The sequence below is a fragment of the Rhipicephalus sanguineus genome, chromosome 1 (assembly GCF_013339695.2).
Source record: "Rhipicephalus sanguineus isolate Rsan-2018 chromosome 1, BIME_Rsan_1.4, whole genome shotgun sequence".
Lineage (NCBI taxonomy): Eukaryota > Metazoa > Arthropoda > Arachnida > Ixodida > Ixodidae > Rhipicephalus > Rhipicephalus sanguineus.
This window is the reverse complement of record NC_051176.1, coordinates 44223797-44247986: the sequence shown is the minus strand read 5'-3', so window position 1 is coordinate 44247986 and position 24190 is coordinate 44223797. Positions and strand designations below refer to the sequence as shown.

Genomic DNA, 24190 nt, shown 5'->3' with positions numbered 1-24190 from the left:
GGTTGAGCCAGCTATGAATGAGGTCATGCTCACCTGCCTCCTTGTGGCATTTTAAACTTCGACTCGCGCGGTGGTGCAAGCAAATAAAATGCGCACTTTTTTTTGCGCTGAATGATGAAAATTACCCGCGACTTTCCTAAACGATAAAAAAGTGCAGTGGTTGTGAATAGTCTCAATATTTATTTTGCTTTCTGTGCTACGCTTCGAGTTACTAGTCTCGCGCGAGCTAACATGTCTTCGTTACAGCCGATATCGCGGCATTTCTCCTTGCTTTCGGTGTCGTTGCACACACACACACACACACACACACACACACACACACACACACACACACACACACACACACACACACACACACACACACACACACACACACACACCACACACACACACACACACACACACACACACACACACACACACACACACACACACACACACACACACACACACACACACACACACACACACACACACACACACACACACACACACACACACACACACACACACACACACACACACACACACACACACACACACACACACACACACACACACACACACACACACACACACACACACACACACACACACACACACACACACACACACACATACATACATACATACATACATACATACATACATACATACATACATACATACATACATACATACATACATACATACATACATACATATATATATATATATATATATATATTATGAGACGACGCCCAGTTCGGTAATCGAAAGGTTATATTTCAATGTCCCAAAAGCGGCGCAGCCCGCGTGACAAACGAAGATGATGATTACAATGGTTTCTGTACAGATGAAGATGAACTATATAGTCAGCGCTCACACTATTTTCCCCCTTCGCGAAAGCGGGCAGCAGGTTAAGGGTAGGAACGCCGAATATATGGTTTCAGGCGAGAGACATGAGCGATCTCGGTGCTGCGGCGACGACGATCAGTAGCCGCGCTGGCTGGAGCGACGCGATAGTTCACGGCAGATGTCCTTTCCAGCACGGTGTATGGACCGAGATATCTATGAAGAAATTTTTCACAGAGCCCAGGGGTACGAACAGGTGTCCACAGGAGGACTTCGTCGCCTGGACGGAACGAAACAACTCGACGTTTCGCGTCAAAACGGACTTTCCTCTTGTCCTGAATGGTAGCAGTGTTGGCGCGGGCAATTTCACGGCAGCGGGCGACGCGAGCAGCGAACTCTTCTGGAAGGGACGAAGATGGAACAGAGGGCGTGGATAAAAATGTGGTGTCCAGAACAAAAGTCGGTTCACGGCCAAACACGAGGAAAAACGGGCTGTAATTCGTCGTGCGTTGTGTGGCAGTATTATATGCAAACGTGACGAAAGGGAGTACAGTGTCCCAGTTTTTGTGATCTGGCTGAACATACATGGATATCATGTCGGACAAAGTTCGGTGAAAACGCTCTGTAAGACCATTTGTTTGCGGATGATATGCTGATGTGGTCTTATGTACGGTGTTAGAGGCCTGGAGGACTTCAGCAAGAACATGGGAAAGAAATGTCTTGCCACGGTCACTAAGGAGAACACGAGGGGCACCGTGGCGCAAAATAATGGCGCGCAGGACAAAATCGGCTACTTCCGAGGTAGCACCAGAGGGAAGAGCTGCCGTCTCCGCGTAGGCGAGTTAGGTGGTCCACGGCAGTAACAATCCAGCGGTGACCGGCTGGCGTAAGCGGGAGGGGTCCGTATAAGTCGATGCCCACGAAGTCAAAGGGAGCGGACGGGCACGGCAGAGGTTGTAAAGGGCCTGCGGTAAGAGATGTGGTACGTTTTCGGTGTTGGCATGACGCGCAGGAACCGACGTACTTCGCCACACTTGTTGAGAGGCCAGGCCAAAAGCACCGAGTTTTGATGCGCTCGTAAGTCTTGTGAAAACCCAAGTGGCCAGCTGTCGGGTCGTCGTGCAGGGCTTGTAAAACCTGGAGACGAAGTGAACGAGGGACGACTGGAACCCATTGGTTACCGAGAGGGTGGTAAATGTGCCTACATAACGTTCCATCTCGAAGTTTAAAACGTTCAAGCTGTCGTCTTAAGCGGCTGTTGGGGGCACGGGATAAGCCTGTAAGCCGATCGATGATTGTGCGGCAGTATGTATCTGCATGTTGGAGCGAGGTGAGATCTGTGGATGAAAGAATGTCCACTGAGGCAACGGACTCTTTCGGACTACCGGCCGTCTGCTTGGTCACTTGGCTGGTTGGTGATGAACAGATTGAAGGCGACACTTGGGCGCTTGGCGAGAGCGGGCACCGCGACAAAGCGTCAGCATCTTGGTGTTGCCGACCCGACCTATATGTGACACTGTAGTCATACTCTTGCAAACGCAGTACCCAACGGCCAAGGCGTCCCGACAAATTCTTGAGAGACGATAACCAACACAGAGCATGATGGTCAGTGACGATTGTGAAATGCCGGCCGTATAAATAAGGGCGAAACTTTTGTACGGACCACACGACGGCGAGGCATTCTTGTTCGGTGATGCTGTAATTTCGCTCAGCAGGAGAAAGAGTGCGGCTCGCGTAGGCCACGACTTGTTCTTCGGAAGCGTGGTTCCGCTGCAGCAGGACGGCACCGATGCCATGTCCACTTGCGTCAGTGTGTAGGACAGTAGACGCTGCAGGGTCGAAATGCCGAAGCACTGGCCGCGATGTGAGGCATCGCTTGAGAGTGTGAAAAGCGGCTGCGCATTCATCCGACCAGACAAAAGGTGCGCTCGCGGTCAAAAGCTTGTGCAAAGGAGCTGCAATAGTGGCGAAATCACGCACAAAGCGGCGGAAGTACGACGCTAAGCCGAGGAAGCTGCGAAGGTCTTTAGGTGTGGTTGGTGTAGGAAAGTGCTGTACTGCAGCAACTTTGTCGGGATCGGGCTCAATGCCATGCCTGCTGACAACGTGACCTAATACCTTGATGCTGCGGCTGGCAAACCGACACTTCTTAGTGTTTAGCTGGAGACCGGCCTTAGCTAGACAGGTCAGAACTTCGTCTAGCCGTTCCAGGTGCTGTGAGAAGCTGGATGAAAAGATGACGATGTCGTCCAGGTAGCAAAGGCAGGTCTTCCATTTTAATCCACGAAGCACCGTATCTATCATTCGTTCGAATGTGGCTGGGGCATTGCAGAGGCCAAAAGGCATTACATTGAATTCAAAGAGTCCATCAGGTGTGGCAAATGCAGTCTTCTCTTTATCGGACTCGTGCATCGGGATCTGCCAATAACCAGAGCGCAAGTCGAGGCTCGAAAAGTACTCGGCACCTTGTAAAGTATCAAGAGCGTCGTCGATCCGAGGCATAGGATACACGTCCTTACGAGTAATATTGTTCAGCGCTCTATAATCAACGCAAAATCGCACCGAGCCATCCTTTTTTTTAACGAGCACAACAGGAGAAGACCACGGGCTTGCCGAAGGCCTGATAATGTTGCGTGCGAGCATATCGTTGACTTGTTCTTCTATAACTTTGCGTTCAGAAGCTGAAACACGGTAAGGGCGGCGACGAATAACACGAGATCCGTCTGTGTCGATGCGATGAGCGGCCACTGTTGTTTGACCCAGGCCATCGGAACAAACGTCAAAGCAAGCGTTGTGTTTCATTAATATGGTCAGCAAGGCATCAGTCTGGGTCGGATTGAGATCTGTACTCAAAGTGGCCTTTAGAGCACGCGATGAACCTTCCGCGGGCGTACCTTGTGGAAATGACGAGTCAGTTGAAACAGTAACGACACATACCGGTGCGTCTTCGGTAATGCTGGCAACAGTAGTCCCCTCTGGCAGCAGTAGGGCTTCTGGCGTCGTGTTGTAGGCGGTGATGCTTGCATAACCACGTGTGAACCGCACTAGACAAGATGCGATGGCGATGCCTCGAGAAATACAGCGCTGGCAAGGTGTAACCACCGCGTCGCCATCTATAACGTCTCGTGACCTGATCGTAAGTACACGTTCTTGCCCTGAAGGCAGGAGAAAATCCGCAGCTGTGACAAGGTTGGGCGGTGAAAAATCGGCAGCAGAAGAAAGCTCAGTGTCCGTAATACGAATGAGAGGTTGACCGCAAGAAATGACAGCCGACGAAGCCGATAGGAAGTCCCAGCCTAAGATTATCTGATGAGCGCATGAAGAAAGCACAGCCAGCTGTACATGATGGCGGACTCCGTCGATGAGAACGCGCGCAGTACACTGTCCGGTCGGGCAAATCGGATTGTCATTAGCGCCGCATAACAGGGGACCGACATAAGGAGTTTGCACTTTCCGTAGACGAAAACACAATTCGCGGTTAATGACTGAAATTGCGGCTCCAGTGTCTACAAGGGCGTCAACACAAACACCTTCCACACAAACAGGCAGTAAATTTGCTGGGCGAGACGGAGGAGTTGTGACGTTTCGACAACGAGCAGTTTCCCCTCCAAAAACTGCAGCTTCTAGTTTTCCGAGTGGCTGTCCAGAGAGATCGGAGCAGGACGCAAGGGTGATGTCGTACGCCGAAATGGTGACGGAGAACGGCGGCGAGGTGAACGAGAAGGACGAGGCATGGCTTGGGGCAGTGGAGGTGAGGGCGACCGACGTGAGGAGGATGGATACGGTGCTGGAGCGTAGGCATCAGATCTTGGGGCAAAGTCTCTTTCATAAGCAGAATAGCCACGTCGTTCCTCCTGCTGACGGCGGCGGCAGAAACGGGATATATGGCCCCGTATGCCACAGTAGAAACAGACGGGGCGCGAAGGACGCCAGGTAGAGTAGTGTGATTGCCCTTGTGCCTGTGCTGCCATCGAAGCCAAATGGTCGCACGGAACGTCCGCAGGCGCAGATGACATTGGTGCAGGGGCCCGTGATGCAACTTCTGCGTACGAAGGCATGCGAAAAGGTACAGGAGACGGGGCACGTGCGACGCTTGTCATCGATGCCAGTTCGTCCTTGATAATTTCACGCAGGTTGGGAGGAGGAGAGCGGACAGGCGAAGTGGCTGTGTTGCCCGGAACAAGACCGTGAAGTTCCTCTCTGACAATGGTGCGGATCAGGGCTCGCAATTCTTGTTCTCCAACAAAGCGAGCGTCAGAGGAGGCGTGTGGAAGGCGCATGGAATAGAGCACGTCCAGGCGTTGGCATGTGGTGATTATGTCCTGAACTGTATTTGGGCTCTGAATGACGAGAGCATTGAAGGCCACAGAGTTCACGCCTTTCAGTATGTGACGGATGCGATCGGCCTCCGTCATGTCACTCTGGGCACGGCGACAGAGAGCCAGAACGTCTTCAATATACGACGTATATGATTCGTCGGGCCCTTGGATGCGGGTTGCGAGCTTCTGTTTGGCTACCTCAGAGCGTCCTGCAGATGTACCAAATATCTGACGGAGTTGCGCCGTGAAGGCTGCCCAATCAGGAAAGTCACTTTCATGGTTGTGGAACCAGGTTTTAGCCACTTCCCTGAGGTAAAAAGGAACGTAGCGTAGTTTGTGGGCCTCGTCCCAACAATTACAAACACTGGTTCTGTCATAATTGTCGAGCCACTCCTCGACGTCTTCACCGCGAAGGCCGGAAAATACCGGAGGGTCTCGCTGCGACGTACTCACTGTGTAGTTAGGCCCAACTGGCGGAGCAGAAGCGGTTGCGGCAGCGGAGGCGTTGTTTTGTGCCATCACAGTCGTTTGCGAGCACAACCGTCGACCAGACCGGAGCTCCAGGGGTGACCGGTAGAGCAAGAGGACGTGGGAACCACAGCACTCTCCACCACTTATGAGACGACGCCCAGTTCGGTAATCGAAAGGTTATATTTCAATGTCCCAAAAGCGGCGCAGCCCGCGTGACAAACGAAGATGATGATTACAATGGTTTCTGTACAGATGAAGATGAACTATATAGTCAGCGCTCACAATATATATATATATATATATATATATATATATATATATATATAAACAAACGAAGAAGTTTACCCTAGCCGTCAATTTCTTTCTTTTTTTTTTAATGCGTCTTAAAGGTACGTTCCCACTTCCTCGAAGAGGGCGAAAGCGGCAAAACTCGCCATAAATCCGTTCGCTTCCCCGCCTAAGCGGCCGGAAACCCACGTCGCGAGCCCGACGCGAAAAAAATCGGTCCGCGACCAATTTTTCCGCCACGCGAAAGCGGAACTCCTTTCCGCGTCAGGGGAAGCCGTACTTTGGCTGAGTTAGCTCATAAAGCACGTCATGTAAACAACCGCCCGCAATTTGGATATGGTGGCCAAGGAGTCGGCGGTGCTTCGCATCGGCGCAATCGCAAACTACCCGCGCAGCACAAAATAACTCACAGCCTCGACAAGGACTCGTACATCGATAGCCTGGTTTGGATTATCATTGCTGAGAAGACTAGAAGTAGAAGAAGGTGAAGCAGCAGCGAGTCGGCGTGCCCCTACGTACCTCGATTTTGCACACCCGGACAAATATGCTGCCACCGCTGCCGGTGTGTCCGCTTATGTAGTTTCTGCTCCTGTATCTCCCGAAACAACGGTATGAAAAGGTAACCCCCCCCCCCCTTCTTTTTTGGTGTTTTGCATGCATAACTTGAATTCAGTACGAAATAAATGCACAGCAAACGGGCAAAATGGAATGAATTATCGAAGTCGGCGGCGTGCAAGAGGAGCAGAACAAATGCGAACGCTTTCGACGCGAACGATTTGGTTTTCCCGCCGCTCTGGCGCTTTTGCTTTCTTTTTGCTTCTCAAGTGTGAATGCGCCGTAAGTGCGACAGGAGCACACCGCCCTGCTGCCGTCGTACTGGCGTCTTCCTTTTCCCCATTTATAGGGACTCATTTCATTTTATTGCCGTAAGGACCCCACTGTAGGGCTATTACATAAGCGGTGGATGTACAAAAAAGATGACTCGCGTTCACCGTTCAGGATGAGTAGTGAGCTCTTACAGCGTCAATGAAGGCATGTCCGTTGGACGATGACGGCCGTTCCAGTGTACAATGGTGCGCGGAAAAACAGAAAAAAAGACGACGAAAAGGTGAAGGTATGGGTTGGGGGGCGAGCAACACATAGGGAGTGTCCTTTACAATGTTGTTAATGATGAGCCATCGTCAGCTAGCCCAATGTAGGCTTGTTTAGTTAGTCACCTTGAGTGCCACATTAAGCGAATCGAGCACGGCGCGCTGTTCGCAGAGATCCGTGCTTCGCAGCGCCGGGTGCCTCCTCCGAGCAGGAGCAGCGCTCCGGTGAGCCAGGACAGCGACGGTGACTCCGGCATTGACGGCTCCGTGGAACGCTTCTCGCAGAGGGTCGGCTCTACCTCCTCGGCCGACACAGAGCCTTCCTCGTGCAACGATGGGCCCGTAGAAAGGTGCGCCCACGTTCCTGTCCTGTGCCACAGGCTTTGTCCTTCTCGCAGTGTTCATCTCTTTGTGGCCTGACATACTTTGAGCCTAAAGCAGGCACATTTGTTGTTTCTAATCACCTATCTTTGCCGTGACACTATTTTGTCCCAAAGCACGTGAAAGCACTGAGTTGCGACGATTTTATAGTAGGTTAGAACATACAAATGAATGGAACCTCCCACCCACAGAGATTTATTTTTATTTATTTATTTACAGATACTGCAATCACCATTTGGTGATTTTAGCAGGGTGGTACATCAAGTTAGTTATGAACAATTGGCAAGTACAATGACATATAGTATATACATGTTATACAATGAATACAGGGGAAAAAAATACTTCAACGGGCAAAAACATACAATAAAAAATACAAGAATACATTTAACAATCATGTACAGTAGTATGTACTACGATTCAACTGATTAGTGCACTTTCTAATTTCGATGAAAACAATGCCAATGAGGGTGCTGAAACAATTGCATTAGTTAATTTATTCCACTCGACTATGGTGCGAGGAAAGAATGAATACTTAAAGCAATTATTGCGTGTGGGAAAGGGGGTTATGGTAAGGTCATGTCTCTGCCTGGTAGAGTAGCCAGAAGAAAAAGAAAAAATATCAGCTATGTCTACTTGATAATGGCCGTTAATCAGTTGATACAAAAACTTAAGCCTTGAGTTACGGTATCTTAATGATAAAGGTGAAAGTTGAGCTCTGGTTAATAGGTCCGTAACAGAAGTCCTTGAAAAATTATTGTAAATAAAACGCGCTGCTCGTTTTTGCACTTTTTCTAATTTGTTAATGTTAGTCTTAGTAAACGGATCCCATATAATAACGGCGTAATCTAATATTGGTAAAACAATTGATTTGTACGCTAAAAGGCGGACAGAAGGAGTGGATAGCTTTAGTGAACGACGTAGAAAAAACAGTTTGTAAGTTGCATTTGTCGTTATGTGTGTAATGTGTTTGTTCCAGCAGAGATCATTCGATATGTAAAGCCCCAAGTACTTATAATTAGTGACTTCAGACAAAAAAGTGTTGTTAGCATTGTATCTGAAATGCAAAGGACTTTTCTTGTGTGTAATTCGCATAAAAACAGTTTTATCAAAGTTAATGACCATCTGCCATTCCTCGCACCAAGAGGCTACTTTTTGAAATGCCTGATTTAACAGAAGTTGATCGGATGTGCTATGAACCTCTGAGTACAAAACACAGTCATCTGCGTAAAGTTTCACTTTAACAGGAATTTGTTCTACAATATCATTAATGAACAAAAGAAATAGTAGAGGTCCTAGGACTGAGCCCTGGGGAACGCCAGAATCAACCGTTACATATTTTGAGTTACAATCGCGAAAGGAAACAAGTTGTCGTTTAGTCAGGTAAAAAGAAAGGCAGCCCATTAACTTTTTGTTTTTAAGTACTTTCTCTAATTTAAAAAGTAATTTTTTGTGAGAAACCTTATCGAAGGCTTTTGCAAAGTCCATAAAAATTGCATCTATTTGATTGCCGTGGTTAATAGCTTTCGCAAAATCATGTACGGTTTCAACTAGCTGAGTGCAGGTTGAAAAGCCTTTTCTAAATCCGTGCTGATGTCTAGTTAGGAAATTGTATTTGTTGAGAAACTCTACGATATGATTGTGAATTATATGTTCTAATATTTTGCAAGATGTTGAAGTTAATGAAATTGGTCTATGGTTACCAACCTTTGGTATATATATCCCATCCAACTGCGTTCGGTTATTTCGGGGACGTCAAGCGCCCTCAGCCAGAGCCCTGTACGTTCGTTACCTATTCAGGTACGTGTTCGTGTCGCAGGTTTTTGGTCGAAAACTCGAGCTTCCTGACAAGTTTGAGCAAATATTCTGAAATCACTGCTCAGCCAGACGTACATATTTTAAGTAGCGACGTCGGCCTTTAATTCGTAATACGGCAAGGGTTTACATTAGCAAAGAGAAAGTACTTGCGGTTAGTACGCAAACAGCCCAACACGACTCTCTTGCGCCGATGAATGGCAGGCGCGCCGCAATTCACGGGGCGGAGCTCGTACTTATCCTTCGGTTGTGACCGACAACAGCGGCACGTTTGTCCTTGTCTTTTCAAACTGCATAAAATGGTGCGGTTATGAAAAAGAAAAATGGCGTATTATATTAGTGATGGCGTAGTACAGGTGAACAAACAATATACAAATGAACAAACGATATACAAGCAACTTGAAACGCAAAATCGGGGCTTATTTAGATTGGTATTAAGTGTTTGCGACTCAGCATTACAGCCGCTACTGAAGTGCTCTGGTAGGCTTTCTCGTCACGAATAATTTCCGGTATTGAACATCAGTTCTGCGCAATACCACAGGGTGGACGAAGAGAAGAGAAAATTGACGAATGGTACAGCGACCGCCTCGGAAAGGCGAGGGTCTCAGGTTCGATCCCTGCACTAGGAGGAATTTTTCTTCCAACTGTAGGAGGCTACTTGTTTCTGGGAAATCCGTGCGAATCTTCTTGTAGCTTTGCGCTACAAAATGGGTGGCTGCCAGCTTTTCCTATCCTAACTTCGCTTTATGTTACTCTGGTCAAAAGCTTGGTGCATAGAATTTACTGTTCTTACAGCACACTGCCGACAAAAACGCGTAGAGCTTTCTCGTACACCTCTAGGAGGCTATATACCGCGGTATCTATCTATCTATCTATCTATCTATCTATCTATCTATCTATCTATCTATCTATCTATCTATCTATCTATCTATCTATCTATCTATCTATCTATCTATATATATATATATATATATATATATATATATATATATATATATATATATATATATATATATATATATATATATATATATATATATATACCGAATATTGCACCCGCCACGGTGTTTTAGTGGTTGAGGTGTTCGACTGCTGTCCCCCGAAGTTCGCGGGATCGGATCCCGGCCGCGGTGGCCGCATTTTTGATGGAGGCGAAAATGCTTGAGGCCGTGTACTTAGGAGCACCTTAAAGAACCCCAGGTGGTCGAAATTTCGGAGCCCTCCAATATGGCGTCCCTCATAACCATGCCGTGGTTTTGGGACGTTAAACTCCAACAATTAATTATTACGAATATTGCCTCTGTCACGGAGAAAGAAGTATTTGAGGAGGAGAATCTCTCGGCCGCGGCAGCGCGCGAGGGCGGCGCTATAGCGTCACGGCGGAATGCGGTTACGCCGAAGCACGACAGATGACGCTTTCGGCCTGTTGCCATCTTTTACATGCTCTTCTATGGACGCGACGCATAAAAATCGTGATAGCGCCTCGTACAATGTAAAGTTTCTAAGATATCTGTTTGTAACATCAATAGGTAGATATGACAGATATTTTAGCTGCAGTTCCTAATCGATACTGCCAGAATTATAGGCCGTACAGCGCTTGGAACGAACTGCTAGTAGTGGCCCCTGAGCAGACGACGTCTGCAGCCGCATGCACGCGCTCCTCACTCCTCGCTCGCATGTAGTGCGCGCACATGCGTAGGTGGCCTTGGGACGGAAAGTTCCTTTGGCGATTTGCTGGTTTCTTTCTCTTTAGCGCTCGCGCGTTGCGCCGGCGGCGCCGACTCCTCGATGTTTGCGCGTGCTTTTCACGCCGCGACAAAGGAGAGTGCTTTGCGGATTTCGACCAGTGCTTCTTCAGGATGGGGCGAAAATGTGTCGTGCCGAATCGCAGCAGTGGGTACGCGTCCTGCAAGGCGAAGGTAATTACCTTCGAAGTTCCTAGTGACCCAGTGAGGTTGGAAGCGTGGGCTCGCGCCATACCAAGAAAAGACCGACAGCTGACGCCTCGTGTCTACGTTTGCGAGAAGCACTTCTCGGACAGTGACATAGACAGGCGGCGCTATTATGGCGAACTTGGTGGCGAAGTTCTTGACAAACCAAAACGGCCAGTGTTGTTAGGAGACGCCGTGCCTTCACTCTTTCCGCGCGCTGTTCCGGATACTTGTCTGCTGTTCTAAAAAAAAAAGACAACGTGAAATTTCAACCACCTGGGGTTTTGTAACGTGCACTTAAATGTAAGCACACGGGCCTTTAACATTTCGCCTCCTGCCCCGCCACGGTGGTCTAGTGGTTATGGCGCTCGACTGCTGACCCGAAGGTCGCGGGATCGAATCCCGGCCGCGGCGGCTGCATTTTCGATGAAGGCGAAAATGTTTGAGGCCCGTGTACTTAGATTTAGGTGCACGTTAAAGAACCCCAGGTGGTCGAAATTTCCGGAGCCCTCCACTACGGCGTCTCTCATAATCATATGGTGGTTTTGGGTCGTTAAACCCCAGATATTATTATTATTAACATTTCGCCTCCATCTAAATGCGGCCGCCGCGACAACGTAAATCTGGATTGATGGCATATAGGGTAAGTCCCATCATTCGTTGAAATAAATATACCTAACTCATTGAGTTCACGTTATCAAAAATTATAGATTTCATGTTGTACGAAAGATATCACGGTGGTAAGTGTCCTGCATGTGACGCCATTTTTCTCGTTAATTTACCGAAAAAAACTTGGAGTGCGCTTGAGCTTCGCCTTTAAGAGTAGAACGCGATAGCGTAATCGGGCCCCGTGCGCATCGCCTTCTCAGTTGCTAGCCTCACCGACACGGACGCCGACACTGGTATTTCTGCGAAACGGGCTCTTTAACGCTGTCGCGTTAAAATATGGAGCCGGCGAGGACGCACAAAAACTCATCCAATCGGGCGTGAAGCGCGAACGGCGAATCGGCGACGAAGAGCCTTGAACCGACGAGCTTCGTCGGAGAGCGCGGTGAGAGGGACGCGTGCATTTTTCCTTCTCCGCTAGCGGACTCTCACGACAGAGGGCGCGTGAGCGCTGTGCCCGATTTCGTGACTTTATTAGGGCGCCCGAGCGAGCGCAGTTTCGCTGTACTGCTGCAGGCGCGACTCGCGCTGAAAGTACCATCTTTTCGTGCTGCACATTTGAAGCGGTACTTTTGACGACCGCGGATGGAGAAGAATCGAACGCGCTCTTTCATGAAATGCTAAAACCTTCGAATGATCTTTGTCAACAAGTGGCCCTTCGACTAGATATCGGAATATGCGTCACAGAATTTCGCTGGTATTGGGAGCTTAAGAGCGTAGTCGCTTGCCGCTTCAAGGCGTTGCTAGAGGATAAAAATAATTATATTACAAAAGGCGCTTCTATGCAACATTGCTAATATCGAGCCCAGACCAACGACAAGAACATTGTCTCAAGAATAGCAAGTCATACGGGTAGATCGATACTGCAAATACCGCGTTTTACAAATATTTCATTTTGCAAAGAAAGAATGTAGACATTCTCCTACATTACTGGCGACTTTGCAACACCATGACATACCAGTGCATCTCAGAAACCCTGAACCTAGGTTTGCACCACGCTTTCGCACCGAATATTAGTAAACATCTTGAACACAATTAGTCGAAAATTCTAAACAATCATGTTCACGCTACTAATCTATCTCGTAAAGAATTGGAGATGTATTTCGTTAACTTGTAATCATTTGTATTAATGTAAAACGATGAATATAAAAATGACCATGTTTTGTTCTATGGTCTCACCATTTGTACAAAAAAAGCTTCTACTTTGTCTGTTGTTGAATGTTACATATGCTGACATAATGCATGCATGAGAGGGTGTCAAATTTACGTTCTAGTTTTGTTCTATAAATGTTTACTGTTATCGCGCTGCCGTGTACAACGCTCCTGGGTCCAGTCAAGCTGCTGACGGCAGCTTTTAGCCCCGGAGGACGTTTCTACAAGAAAAATAATAAAGTTTAAGTTGAAAATTTGAAGTTGAATGTCCCAGTTGTAAGAATACAACGGCAGCGACGCATGAGGCATGCGCTTCAAAATGAGACGCGGCAGACTGCGCGGTTTGGCGAAGGCGCAATACCGTTCCGAGCAGACAGTCGGCGTGTACGCATCTCACGGCGTGCTCGTTTCTAAGGGGCGAAATTTATGGCCCATAGCCGCGGTTTTTCCCAGGCCTTTGTTAGTGGCTGGCCGGACACGGTTCTGCGTCTTCTCGCCGTAGAATGACAGGTGAGCCGATAGCCTCGTCTTCCGGGTTTCGGTGACAGGCTGCCGGGCGTCATTCTACGAGTGTCGCTGTCGTACACAACGCAGGGAATGAAAGAACGCGACAGTAAAGACGGGACAAGTGACAGCGACGCCAGCGTGGGAAACGAACAGTTGCCGCCCGATTCTACGGTTCGTCCCACGTAGGCGACTCAGCAAGCGCAACTTTGGGCACACTACCGGAGAAGCACTTATAAATCTCCTGATGAACTATGTCCGAGTCTTAAATTTCGCAAGCACTTTCGCTCACTTAAGATGAACGATCGTCGTTTAAGATGACGGCTAAACTTTATAGTTTTCAATGACAAGGTGGCATTGCTGTTGAACGCTCTTAATAAGTTATCGTAGTACTATCAAGATTACCAAAAGGCGATCGTGAGCAGTTTCAATAAGGCAAGATGCGTTGTATCTCTGCAAAACACAGTTAAACTCTTAAACTATAAGGGAGGTCTGTTGTACTTGGGCGACACTCGTTCGCTGATAATGTTCGTCTGGTCTTATGCATCGGACATCTCGTACTCAGAACAGTGGGTATAGTTACGACGTCAGTAAAGCTTACTGTATCAACGCTCCACGTGTCTTCTTTCACTGCAGGCATGAGCTGCACGAGAGCCCGACTCCCAGCGGTGGTAACGACGGAGGCGCCAGGAGCTCGTTTGTGGCGGGGCCTCCGCGGGTGCATTTCGACGAAGGCCTGGCGTTCTCTGAGCAGCACATGCGCCGCTCCTGCAGGCAGCTCATGGCCGCCCTGTACGCCTCGTCGTCGACACAAGGAGCTCAGCTGGACCCTCGCTCCGCGGGACGGTACCGTAGCTTCTCCCTGCCCGTGCGCGCCTTCGAAGAGGACGAGTCTTTCAAGAGGCTCTCCGTGCCCGCTGCCCGCACTCTGCCCTCGAGCTTCGACCTCGACGGCAGAAGCGCGTCCTCTGGCGCCAAGTTGTCCGTCGCTCCGACGCACGACGACGTTTCGGCATCTGCGATGAAATGGTCCGGCTCTCGTCGATCGTCGGTTCCGCCGGACTCCTCCCCCGCATTGTCACCGACTGACTCGAAGGACTCTCGTCGGCTCGACCACGATGTTCCGGCGCCTGCGCCCAGCGAATCGTCTACGAACAAGCACCCGGCCTACTGCATATCTGCGACGTTCAAGTGCTCCAAGGGAATAGTGCCGTCGCTGAAAGACGCTGCCGGGCCGGTGAACTCCCAGTACCCTGCCCGCGCTATTTCCAGCTCTGCCCAGTACGCGAACGAGACCGTTTTCGTCAATGGAAACGTTGGACAATCTTCGCACGTCCGGCAGGAGCACCACCCGCCTGGCGGAACGAGCCGCGACTCGGCCTGCGAGAGCCCTAGCCGAGATCGAGGAATGACGAACAATATGTGTTCCGGCGAGGCCCGCATTTCAGAGCCGTGGCGTACAACCTACAACCTGAGAACCGCCCAGCCGGTCCGTACGGCACCCAGGGAAGCTGTGGTCAGCCGAGTGCAGCCGACGCGACCAGTTTCTAGTCACTCGACGTCGTCACTCTCAGGTCCGAAGCCCAAGACGACGCTGCCGCCTAAGGCACTACCGCTATCCTTGCCGGGTAAGACGAATTCGACTATACGGAGATACGTGTATTATTACGATCGCGGATGATGTAATGACGAGGAATTGCGGACAACAATCGGCGTCGGTATGTGGAAATGGAATAGCGTTTTTTTTTTTTTCGTGAATAACTTATGCAGAGGCCGCTATTCAAAGACTAATCGCGCTCGGCCCCGCGGCAATGTTTTTCGTTTGTGTCTTCCTTTGTGGTTAATTAAAAAAGAAACTTTGCGGATTGAGATCCATATTTGAGGTAACTGCTGAATTGATCGTAATTTTGACGGCCGTTTTTGCCGCTTAAATGCAATTTTGGTAGAAATGGAAGGAATTGGCTGGCAATGTTTTGAAGGTTTTAGCAACATTACAAGCTGCACTGTCAGGTTGGCGTAACAACGTGTCTCGAAGCGATGAAAAGCGAAACGGGGTACCGCTGAATTCGAGGGGGCCGCTTTGAATACGGACGCTAGGGGCGCTTTAATGGGAGAGGGGGGTTATGTGTCGTTATCTTTGTTAACAAGTTGCAAAAGTGAGCAAAAGAAGTCGACATATAGAAGTAGGCATGTTTGCGACGGTTGCATGGCTCCATCGGATTGTGGCCTAACACTTTGAGTGAGCGAAAGTGAAATTTCCTGTCCTTATTGAGTTCACTGATTCTATTGCCCCAGCGTAGTTTTATTATTGTTGTTCTTATTAGAGAGGATTCGCCGCTGGACACATGACGAATGGCATGAAGGAAAGAAAAATGAGGCATGGCATGTTCGCAAGCCAAACTCGACTGAATATGCTCTTATTTCCCGCTTATTGTTGAGCACGCTGAACACTAGAAATTTCACGTGTAGGTAAAGAAAAGTTTAATCAGCTTGTACGCATGCGCGAGCACTGGCAAGTGGCTTGTGCCACGCCCATGCATGCAGCGCATCGCTTGCCGATCATCTTACACGTTTATGGTACCGAATTCCCAGCATTCCCTCGGATAGGCATCTCTTGGCTGCGAAGTTGTCACGTTCCGTGCCATCTTTTCTATACCCTACAAAGAATAGCAATAGCCCGTTGTGCATCACATCACGTCACTGCATGCGTCATTATATTGATGTCGAGTATCAGTGTTAACGAAATTTCCTGGTGGTGGAACGGCGATGCGGCGCTTGAATGCTTCTGGTTATGCTAAGAATTCCTCATTCTATGCAAATTTACTTTAAAAGACATCAATGTTTTTTCCTGTTTAAAGCATTTTAGCGCACGGTAAAAAAAAAAAAAAACGGGAAAGGTTTTCCAGCTTGTCATCATTGTTCGTTTGATCGGTCGCCATTCTTTATCTGCGCACACACGGTCTCTTCGGAAACATTCAACGCCTGCACAGTGATTGACACATTGTCTGTCAGCAGGGATGCCGCCCAAGAGCTCGAGCCGTGGTTCTTCCGGACCGGACACCGGCACGATGCGCGTGCTATTCGCGCGCCCCGCTGCCGTGGTTCCGGAGCCCGCGTCGCACGCCGAGCAGCCGCCGACTAGCGCCGCGCGGTCTCCGAGCGCTCGGCGCTCCTTCTTGAGCGCGGCGCGACCGTGCACGCCCACTCCGCCAGCGGCGCATGGCGCCAGTAGGGCTAACGGAGTCGGTGCATCGCTGCTCCCGGGCCGGGCCAAGAACCAGAGCTCCGACGACCTTGGCCGTGAGAAAAGCCCGCTGTGCGGTCCTCGCGAGGCGCCTAGCTGCTTCGCCGCCGAGGGCGCCTCTTTGACCACTTCGCCCAAGAGCACGAGCCTGCCCACTCTCGTGCACCAGGGAGTGACGCCGAACGGCAGAGGTGAGGCCTACTGAAAACGAGATTTATGCACCGCATTGAACGGTCGTCTTTCGAAGGACCCCACATTTCCGTTTCTGGTAACAGAGCGCAGCGGTCACCCGCTAAGGTGGTCTGGTTGTTACGGTGCTCCACTGCTGACACGAAAGTAGCGAGACCGAATCCTGGACCCGGTGGCCGCATTTTCGGTGGAGGCGAAAAAGCTTGAGGCCCGCGTACTTAGATTTAGGTGCACGTTAATGAACACCCGGTGGTCGGAATTCCCGGAGCCCTCCACTACGCCAAGTCCCTCGTAATCATATCGTGGTTTTGGGACGTAAAACCTCAACACTTACTATTAACAGTGCGCTGTGTGGTATACTGGGAATTCATTCGGTGTGTTGTATATGGTTGCTTCGCGTATACTCAGCATGCGACAGTCTTGTAGCGCGTTTATTTTTTCTCCTCCACTCGATGCACGGGGGGTCAGGTGAAAGAACAGCTGTGTTGCGGCCGGCGGTTTGGACGATAAGATAACATTGTGTGGCCTCAATGGGGCGTTGTGCGCGTCCACTACCGACGCGGCCTAATCGGTGCTATCCGCGCACGCGTTCACCACTCACTCTGGTTTCTAACTACGTGGGGCGGTTGTCCCATGGCGGTCTCGGGGCCACATTTCAGCCAGCGTCGGGCAAGTTGGACGCGATTTAGTGTGGCAAAATCTGCCTACTCTTTTACCTACGGCGTGCCCCTTGTTGCCCATGCACTGTGATTCATCTTCGTGTTCGGCGGCCAAAGATATATGCATTGGAGTCATCAGTCTGTTCAGGTAGGCAGTTTCTGCCGTCCAGCGTAGGTGCTAACTGACATTTATTGCGTGCTTTAGCGACAGATTGGGCTGCAGAAGCCCGAATGCAGCAGTGAGTGCTGTGGTGTTAATCAATCGATGCTCTAATATCCGTCCGGTGACCTGAAACCACGAATCACGTGTTCTCAAGTCGCTGTGTCCGGTGTGCATGTTTCACTCTTTTGACGCTTTAATCTGCGCCTCGTGTGGGTTTCCAAATGTGGAAGGTCCACAGGTATTCTTTTTTTTTTTTTCACCGGCTTTGTAATCATGCATTGTGACTCATGAATGTGTGTCTTCTTATGCGTCGCTCCGCTTGAGATAAATGTGCAGTGCAACCGATGGTTATTGACTACGATAATTCCCATCTCTCGCAAGTCCGGTAAAGGCAGATTTCATCGTGGTTCCGCAATCTTCTTCTTGTGTATGCATGTAGCGAAGCATGCCAATTCGCTGTCGTCCCGATAACTGAAATGGCTCGAAACGGTATCGTCGCGTATGCTGTCATTTTACAGTAATCGCCTGGTACTCGTTTGACTTTGCTTACGGGCATACCGAACGCGAAGGTGCGCGCCAGCGTCGCTCAGACGTGACCTCCTCCGCAGGTCCAGCGAAGGTGGTCAAAGGCGGCGTGGAATACGCCGTGGTGACTCGTAAGCCTTCGTACCACCATGCGGTGCTCTCGCCGATCCCGCGCATCACCAGCTCACCGTGCGTCATGGACGACGCCGAGCCACCGTTGCCACCGCGAAAGTCCATGCACAAAAGGTGGGAGACTGTTGCGCGCTTTTCTACTCCGTTTCATACATCAGGTGCAACGTTGTAGAAGCTGTGCAACAAGTTCGGTCAGCAAATTAACTCCGCGATTAGTTCCTGCTGAGCGCTCCGGAGCTGATCGCGGAGGCCACGGTACGAAAATAAACCTTAAGCGATCCAGGACAACCTATTGACAACCGTATAAATTACGGTGTTTGTTTATTTCTAAGGTACGAAGCACCGTCATTTATTTGTCAGCCTAAAAAGGAAACAAAAAATCACAATATGGGCGGTAAGTTGATTGAACTATTTCTTGGTTCGAACGCATCTGCCGCAACAAGTATCGCTAGCCCCCACAGCGTTGCACCTGATGAATGAAACGGAGTGTAGACATCCGTGATGCTTTGTGTATTAGCGGTGTGAGAACTCTACTGAATGCGAAAGTTGTATTTCAGGAACACGGAATTACGGTTTCAAGCGTGCAGTCATACATAACTAGAAATTTTTGGTGTAGTCCGAACTTTATTAATAAGACGTGCAGCTTTAAACGTCAATTCGATTTGTACGTGTGTGCGCAGGGCATATCGCAATGCAAATTCTTAATTTGGAATTGTCGCTCCTTGGTGTCTCTTTAATTGTTCGAAAAGATGGTTTGCTGAGCTATTTGGTCATCGATTTCCTTGTCGCAAACAGTGCAAGAGAACCTAAACGTGAAGGAAGGAAGATATGCAAATTAGTTAATGTGTGTTGCTGGTGGGTGCGCGATATTGTAACGCAGGAAAACACGAGGGTCGTTCGTCCCTCGTATTTTTCAGCGTCGCCGTTTCGATAAAAGTGACCATCTGCATTGTACTAACCCGATTGTGTAAAACGGAAATTTAACCTTCGCGGTCAGGAAAGCGTACCTGCATACATCAACACACTTAAGGCAAGCCTCACTTTCGAGAGGTACGCGTCTGGTGTGCGAAGAGCAGTGTTCCAGTTCAGCTTGTGCCGAATCGCTTGACACAGACTTTTTGGAAAGCTTTTCACTGGAGCGTCTATGTACTGAAAGTATGGGTATCATAGTCTCGCGATTTGGTGTAAGCAGGGCTGGGCAAAGATACTTTGAAATTGTATCGCGATACGATACAAGATACTCGGGCAAGAAGTATTGGAGATACAGATACAAGATACTCGCGGAGTAATTGTATCCGATACGATACTTCCCAATTGTATTTTAAGATACTTCGATACATTTGCAAATTTGCTGTTATAGATATATATAATGAAGCAGCAGAGGCCTATGTAGAAATGTGTTTACTTGAAAATTTCTTAACTGCGACCAGCTTTGTTTAATTTTAACAAAATACCTGTTTGTATCACAAGATACAAACTTTCTTGCTCAAGGCGTATTAGTTTCATTTCTAAACGACTTATTGGGATTTGTTTGGCTGCTTAACATGACAGCTCGTTAACTGCTGCGCTGTTAGTCGTTTTTGCTTGACACTTCTGTAGTTTATTGGTGTCGCTGCCCTACTTGGCGACCAGCTAGCTGGTTACGATCTACTTGCAAGTGCCTCCAAATGATGGCGCAAATACCGCTGTGCAGTCATACCTTGTCCGTAAGCGTATTGTTTTCGTAATACCGCCTCCACCGACAGGTGTACAGCACCAACAACGTTGGTAGCGATATTGTTTGTGACGCGTCGTGTAAAGACGATGAACTACATAGTCGGCGCTCACAATTGAGGACATAAAACTGCAGTGATTTTTCATATTTTACTTATCTGTTGGCGTAAAGCGTTCATTAGCAACATATTCACTAACGTGCAATCTTTTGCCACTTGTTCTCCGAGAGAACCTGAGCCGCCATTAAACGTCTCAGACGTATTCTAGCGGCACAAAACGCCGCAGGTTATCACTGCTATTCACACTATTGCCACTTCTAGCTCTGCTTACATGCGGATTTGTAACAATAAGAATACTTTAAGGTGACCTAAAAAAAGGAAAACGAATATATTTAAGTCAAATAGCAAGGTGGTTTCGTATTAAACAAAGTGAATAAGAATACAGGGCGTTTCACGTAAGTAGAACCTAATTTTCAAAAAACAAGTGGTTAACCGCCGCTGAATGAAACCAAAGGTATTTGGTTTGCCGTCATGTGGCACTCGTTATGGTATGTTTTGTACTAAGCTTAACTGGTTAATTAAATAAGGTCAATTATGCGACATTGCGACATTTCTAATATTCCCTTTAGGGCCAACTGCGCTTCGACACGTCGTAGAGCGAATTTAAAAACGGCCGACCCAATTTTTTTTTGGCAGCGTACATGCTGCGTGGTGAATATTTTCGGGCTTTTAGAGAAACCCCGTGAAATATGAAATAAAACCACGTTCGCAGACAGTTAAACAATAAGAATAAAGCACAGAACGTATTTTAGCAGCAGGTTACAAAAGACATATTACAATAAACAGACGGGGAAAAACTACGCAGAGGACTGGGTAATGGGATGCAAACGCAAAGAAAGCGCTTATGCTAACAATCAAATGATCATTAAAAGAATTTCTCGAATAATTTAGCAGGAAGAACAAAGATACAGTACGTCAAAATATTTCCTGTTATGTAAATGCCGGTTCTATTGCATCTAACGTCAGCACCGATAGTGGGACGGTTGTTAGAATCTCCTTTGCATGTAAGTCGGTCTGATCGTACTGTGTAAGTCAAGCTTGCATCGACAAGATCTTTCAAATCGCTAATGTGTGAGAGGCGCGACACGCAAAGCAGCTCCATTCTTGCATTCTTGAGATATTGCAACGAAGCATCACGCAAGACAAACTTCGATAGCGACAGTATAGAGGCATCAGAATTTCTGCGAAAGACGCCGCACGCATTGGAGTGCGCAGCAGAGTGCAGGGTCTATGAACAAGTCGTGACATCAACACAACTGAAAAAAAAAGAAAACATCTAGGGAAAAAAAAAGGTAGGCTGCGTGGAGACGTTCGCACGCTTGTTTTTGTCGCGATGGCTCGAGCGCCATCACGTGACTCTGCTCCACCAATAGGGACGCTTAAACATCATCGCCTGTGCTCGCTGGAGCGCTCTGGCGGAAATATACAAGGATGTTACTGTCGTCAGTTTTATTCAGGCGGCTTAGTGGCAGCAATCGTAGAGTTTCCTAAAATTAACTAGAGGGGACTCTGGCGCTGGAATCGTTCAGCCACCATGGGAATGATGGGTTGTACACGGATTTGCCTAGTCTTCGTACTTGCGGGCTTTGAACGCACTTGTGGCTTTGTTTACTGCTGTGTTTTGGTTTTCTTTCAGATAAAACAATGGATCGTTGTGAACTTCGTGACCATATTTGAATTGGTGAGCCTAAAAAAGTTAAAGTGGTGAAGTGGAACAGCTGAATTTTGCTGAACTTCGTTTTGCGACAAAGCTGATGCAGGCGACGCGGAGCCAAACGGAGCCGAAAGAAGGAAGTCTAGACAAATCCGTATACTACCCACCATTCCCATGCTGGCTGAAGCGCCATGCGTTGCAGCTCCCATAGACACTAGCGCCAGAGTTCCCTCTAGTGCATCTACATGAAACTCTATGGCAGCAATATCAGCTTGAGAACCAGAATTCCGGTCGACGTTTACTGTTTCGCACGGCGGTGTTTCTATAGTAGTATCTTGTATCTTAAGATACACGATACATTATTGAATGTATCGGAAATACAGATACAGATACTCGTTTTTCAAGACGTATCGCGATACAGATACAAGATACCCAAAGAGTATCGAAGATAGTATCGAAGATACATGTATCTTCGATACTGCCCAGCACTGGGTGTAAGCGTATAAGACTTCACTAAGTATCTGCATTATCGATACAATTTCAGCATGTACCGTAAGGTAAAAACGCTGTTAGTGCACCTTCTTGATTAGCAAAGTGGATATCGCGTTTCTTCGTGCAGGTAAATTACGTACTTGGGAAGGTGCAACAATGCTAGCAGCCGCATGCGATGTTTAAAAATGTCTCACGACTTAATCTAGAAACAGATGATACATTTCGCGCGAGCAACGCATCGTAGCAGGCAAGCATGCCGCCCCAAATGAGTTTTTTTCGGCTTGTAGTCGGCCGTAGCGAACGTACTTTTGAAATGAATAGGAAGTCTCCGTAGGATCTGGCTTGATTGAACCACCTGGGCCCTGCCTGTTGCCAGTGTAGTGCAGTACAGCGAAAGGTATTCGTCTATTAACAAAGAAAGGAACTAGAAGAATGGCTTCTTCGGAAGGCATGTCATGCCTGCTGTTCTCTATACGTCGTCGTAGGCGACACCTCTGTGCATTTGGTATTTTTAAGCGGCGCAACCAGGTGAGAATACCTCGAAATCTACGTGTTCATGTCGAATGCCCTGCGTCTTCAAGTCGAAATAGAATAAAATTTCTGAAGATGGTAACTTGAAGTGATGAAAAATCGTTGAACACGGGTTGTCGCTGAAGCCAACGTTTTCGCAGGAACATTTGTGTTCGTCAGTGCCTTCCCTAGAAACGAGTGTATGTCACCTAAACGAGCAGGCCGTTCATACCTTCTTCGGAAGGACACATAATGTTTCCGTATATGAATTAGCGCGCAAATCCCGGGCAGACAGATTGTATCAACACACCCACTGAGCCACTATGAAAACTTGAAAACCATCATTTATGTTACATGCCGTCCACCCTTCCAAACTGTCTTCAGAATACAATTTTTTCGGGTTATAGATCCCATTAAATACGAAACAGGAACGCCCTCTGATCAGGCCATTCTGGTGACTTTCGATGTGCAGCGGCCACGTGGGTGGTAAGATCGTATGTTGCTTTGTGTTTCTTCACGTTCTGACACGCATTCCGCAGTGCCGCCGACGAACGCTTTTAGAATAAGCTTTCCATGTATGAGGGCATGTGCGTTGCCGTCATCCTGTCGTGCTCTTGCAATGAAGCCGATGCTCCCTCCTTTTCCTCTGGCGATGATCGTACACACCTTCATGCGTATCTATACCCAGGCTCGGCTGCTGTCATGCTTTGTTTTTATGTGGAGGCTAGCCTCTATGGCATAGCGCTGCTACCCACGAGGGCGCGGGCAGAATTCCCTGCCACGGCGGTTGCATTTCTATCTGGGCAAACGAAAAAAAAAAAAAAGCAAAAAAAAAAAACATCCATGTGGCTGGATTGAGGTGCAGGTTGAAGAGCCACAGGTGGTCAGAATTAATATTCCCCATAAACGTATCATGCTTTTGGCTCGTAAAGCACGACTTTTTTTTTTTTGTAATGTGCCGGAATCATTGCGCTGTACATACAGCGCACGTCTCCCTTTTGCATTACTTCGTTGTTGCCGCGTTCGGTTGCGCCTTGTTTTGCAGCCAGTATGTCGTTTTACAAATAAACGTCTCTTCCTCCTCTTGTTCTGTCACTGTCATTAACGTAACCTAGTGAATATCGCGCCGACTTCGTAAGCGTTTTCTCATTGGCTTTATTTTGAGAAACAAAAAAGCCTGAATTCTTGGTTCTGGTGTACCAAAACGACGGGAAGGTTCAGACACGTCCTAGCTGGAGTCCCCCGATTAATTTTGACCACCTGATATTATTCAAAGTGATCTTAAATGTAAATGAACGGTGTTTTTTCTGGTTTCTACAATTCGCCCCTTTGAAGTGCGGCACCCGTGGCCGGGAATTGAACCCGTGTCTGTTCTCCAACTAGCAGCTGGTTATGAGAAGG

The 24190-nt window shown here is 48.3% G+C and overlaps 1 protein-coding gene across 3 annotated transcripts in view; it reads left to right on the top strand.

Annotated features, from left to right (window-relative positions):
- The window catches only part of LOC119390824 (nascent polypeptide-associated complex subunit alpha, muscle-specific form), a 671315-nt gene that overhangs the window by 138032 nt on the left and 509093 nt on the right, over positions 1-24190 (top strand). For all 3 annotated transcript variants that reach the window (XR_007415556.1, XR_007415557.1, XM_037658534.2), the window contains exons 5-8: positions 7176-7353; positions 14086-15077; positions 16465-16884; positions 18313-18475. Coding sequence is in view for 1 of the 3 variants with exons in the window: in XM_037658534.2 (XP_037514462.1) it covers positions 7176-7353; positions 14086-15077; positions 16465-16884; positions 18313-18475 (1753 nt within the window). In the remaining 2 variants the exon portion in view is untranslated. The remainder of the gene's footprint in view (positions 1-7175; positions 7354-14085; positions 15078-16464; positions 16885-18312; positions 18476-24190) is intronic.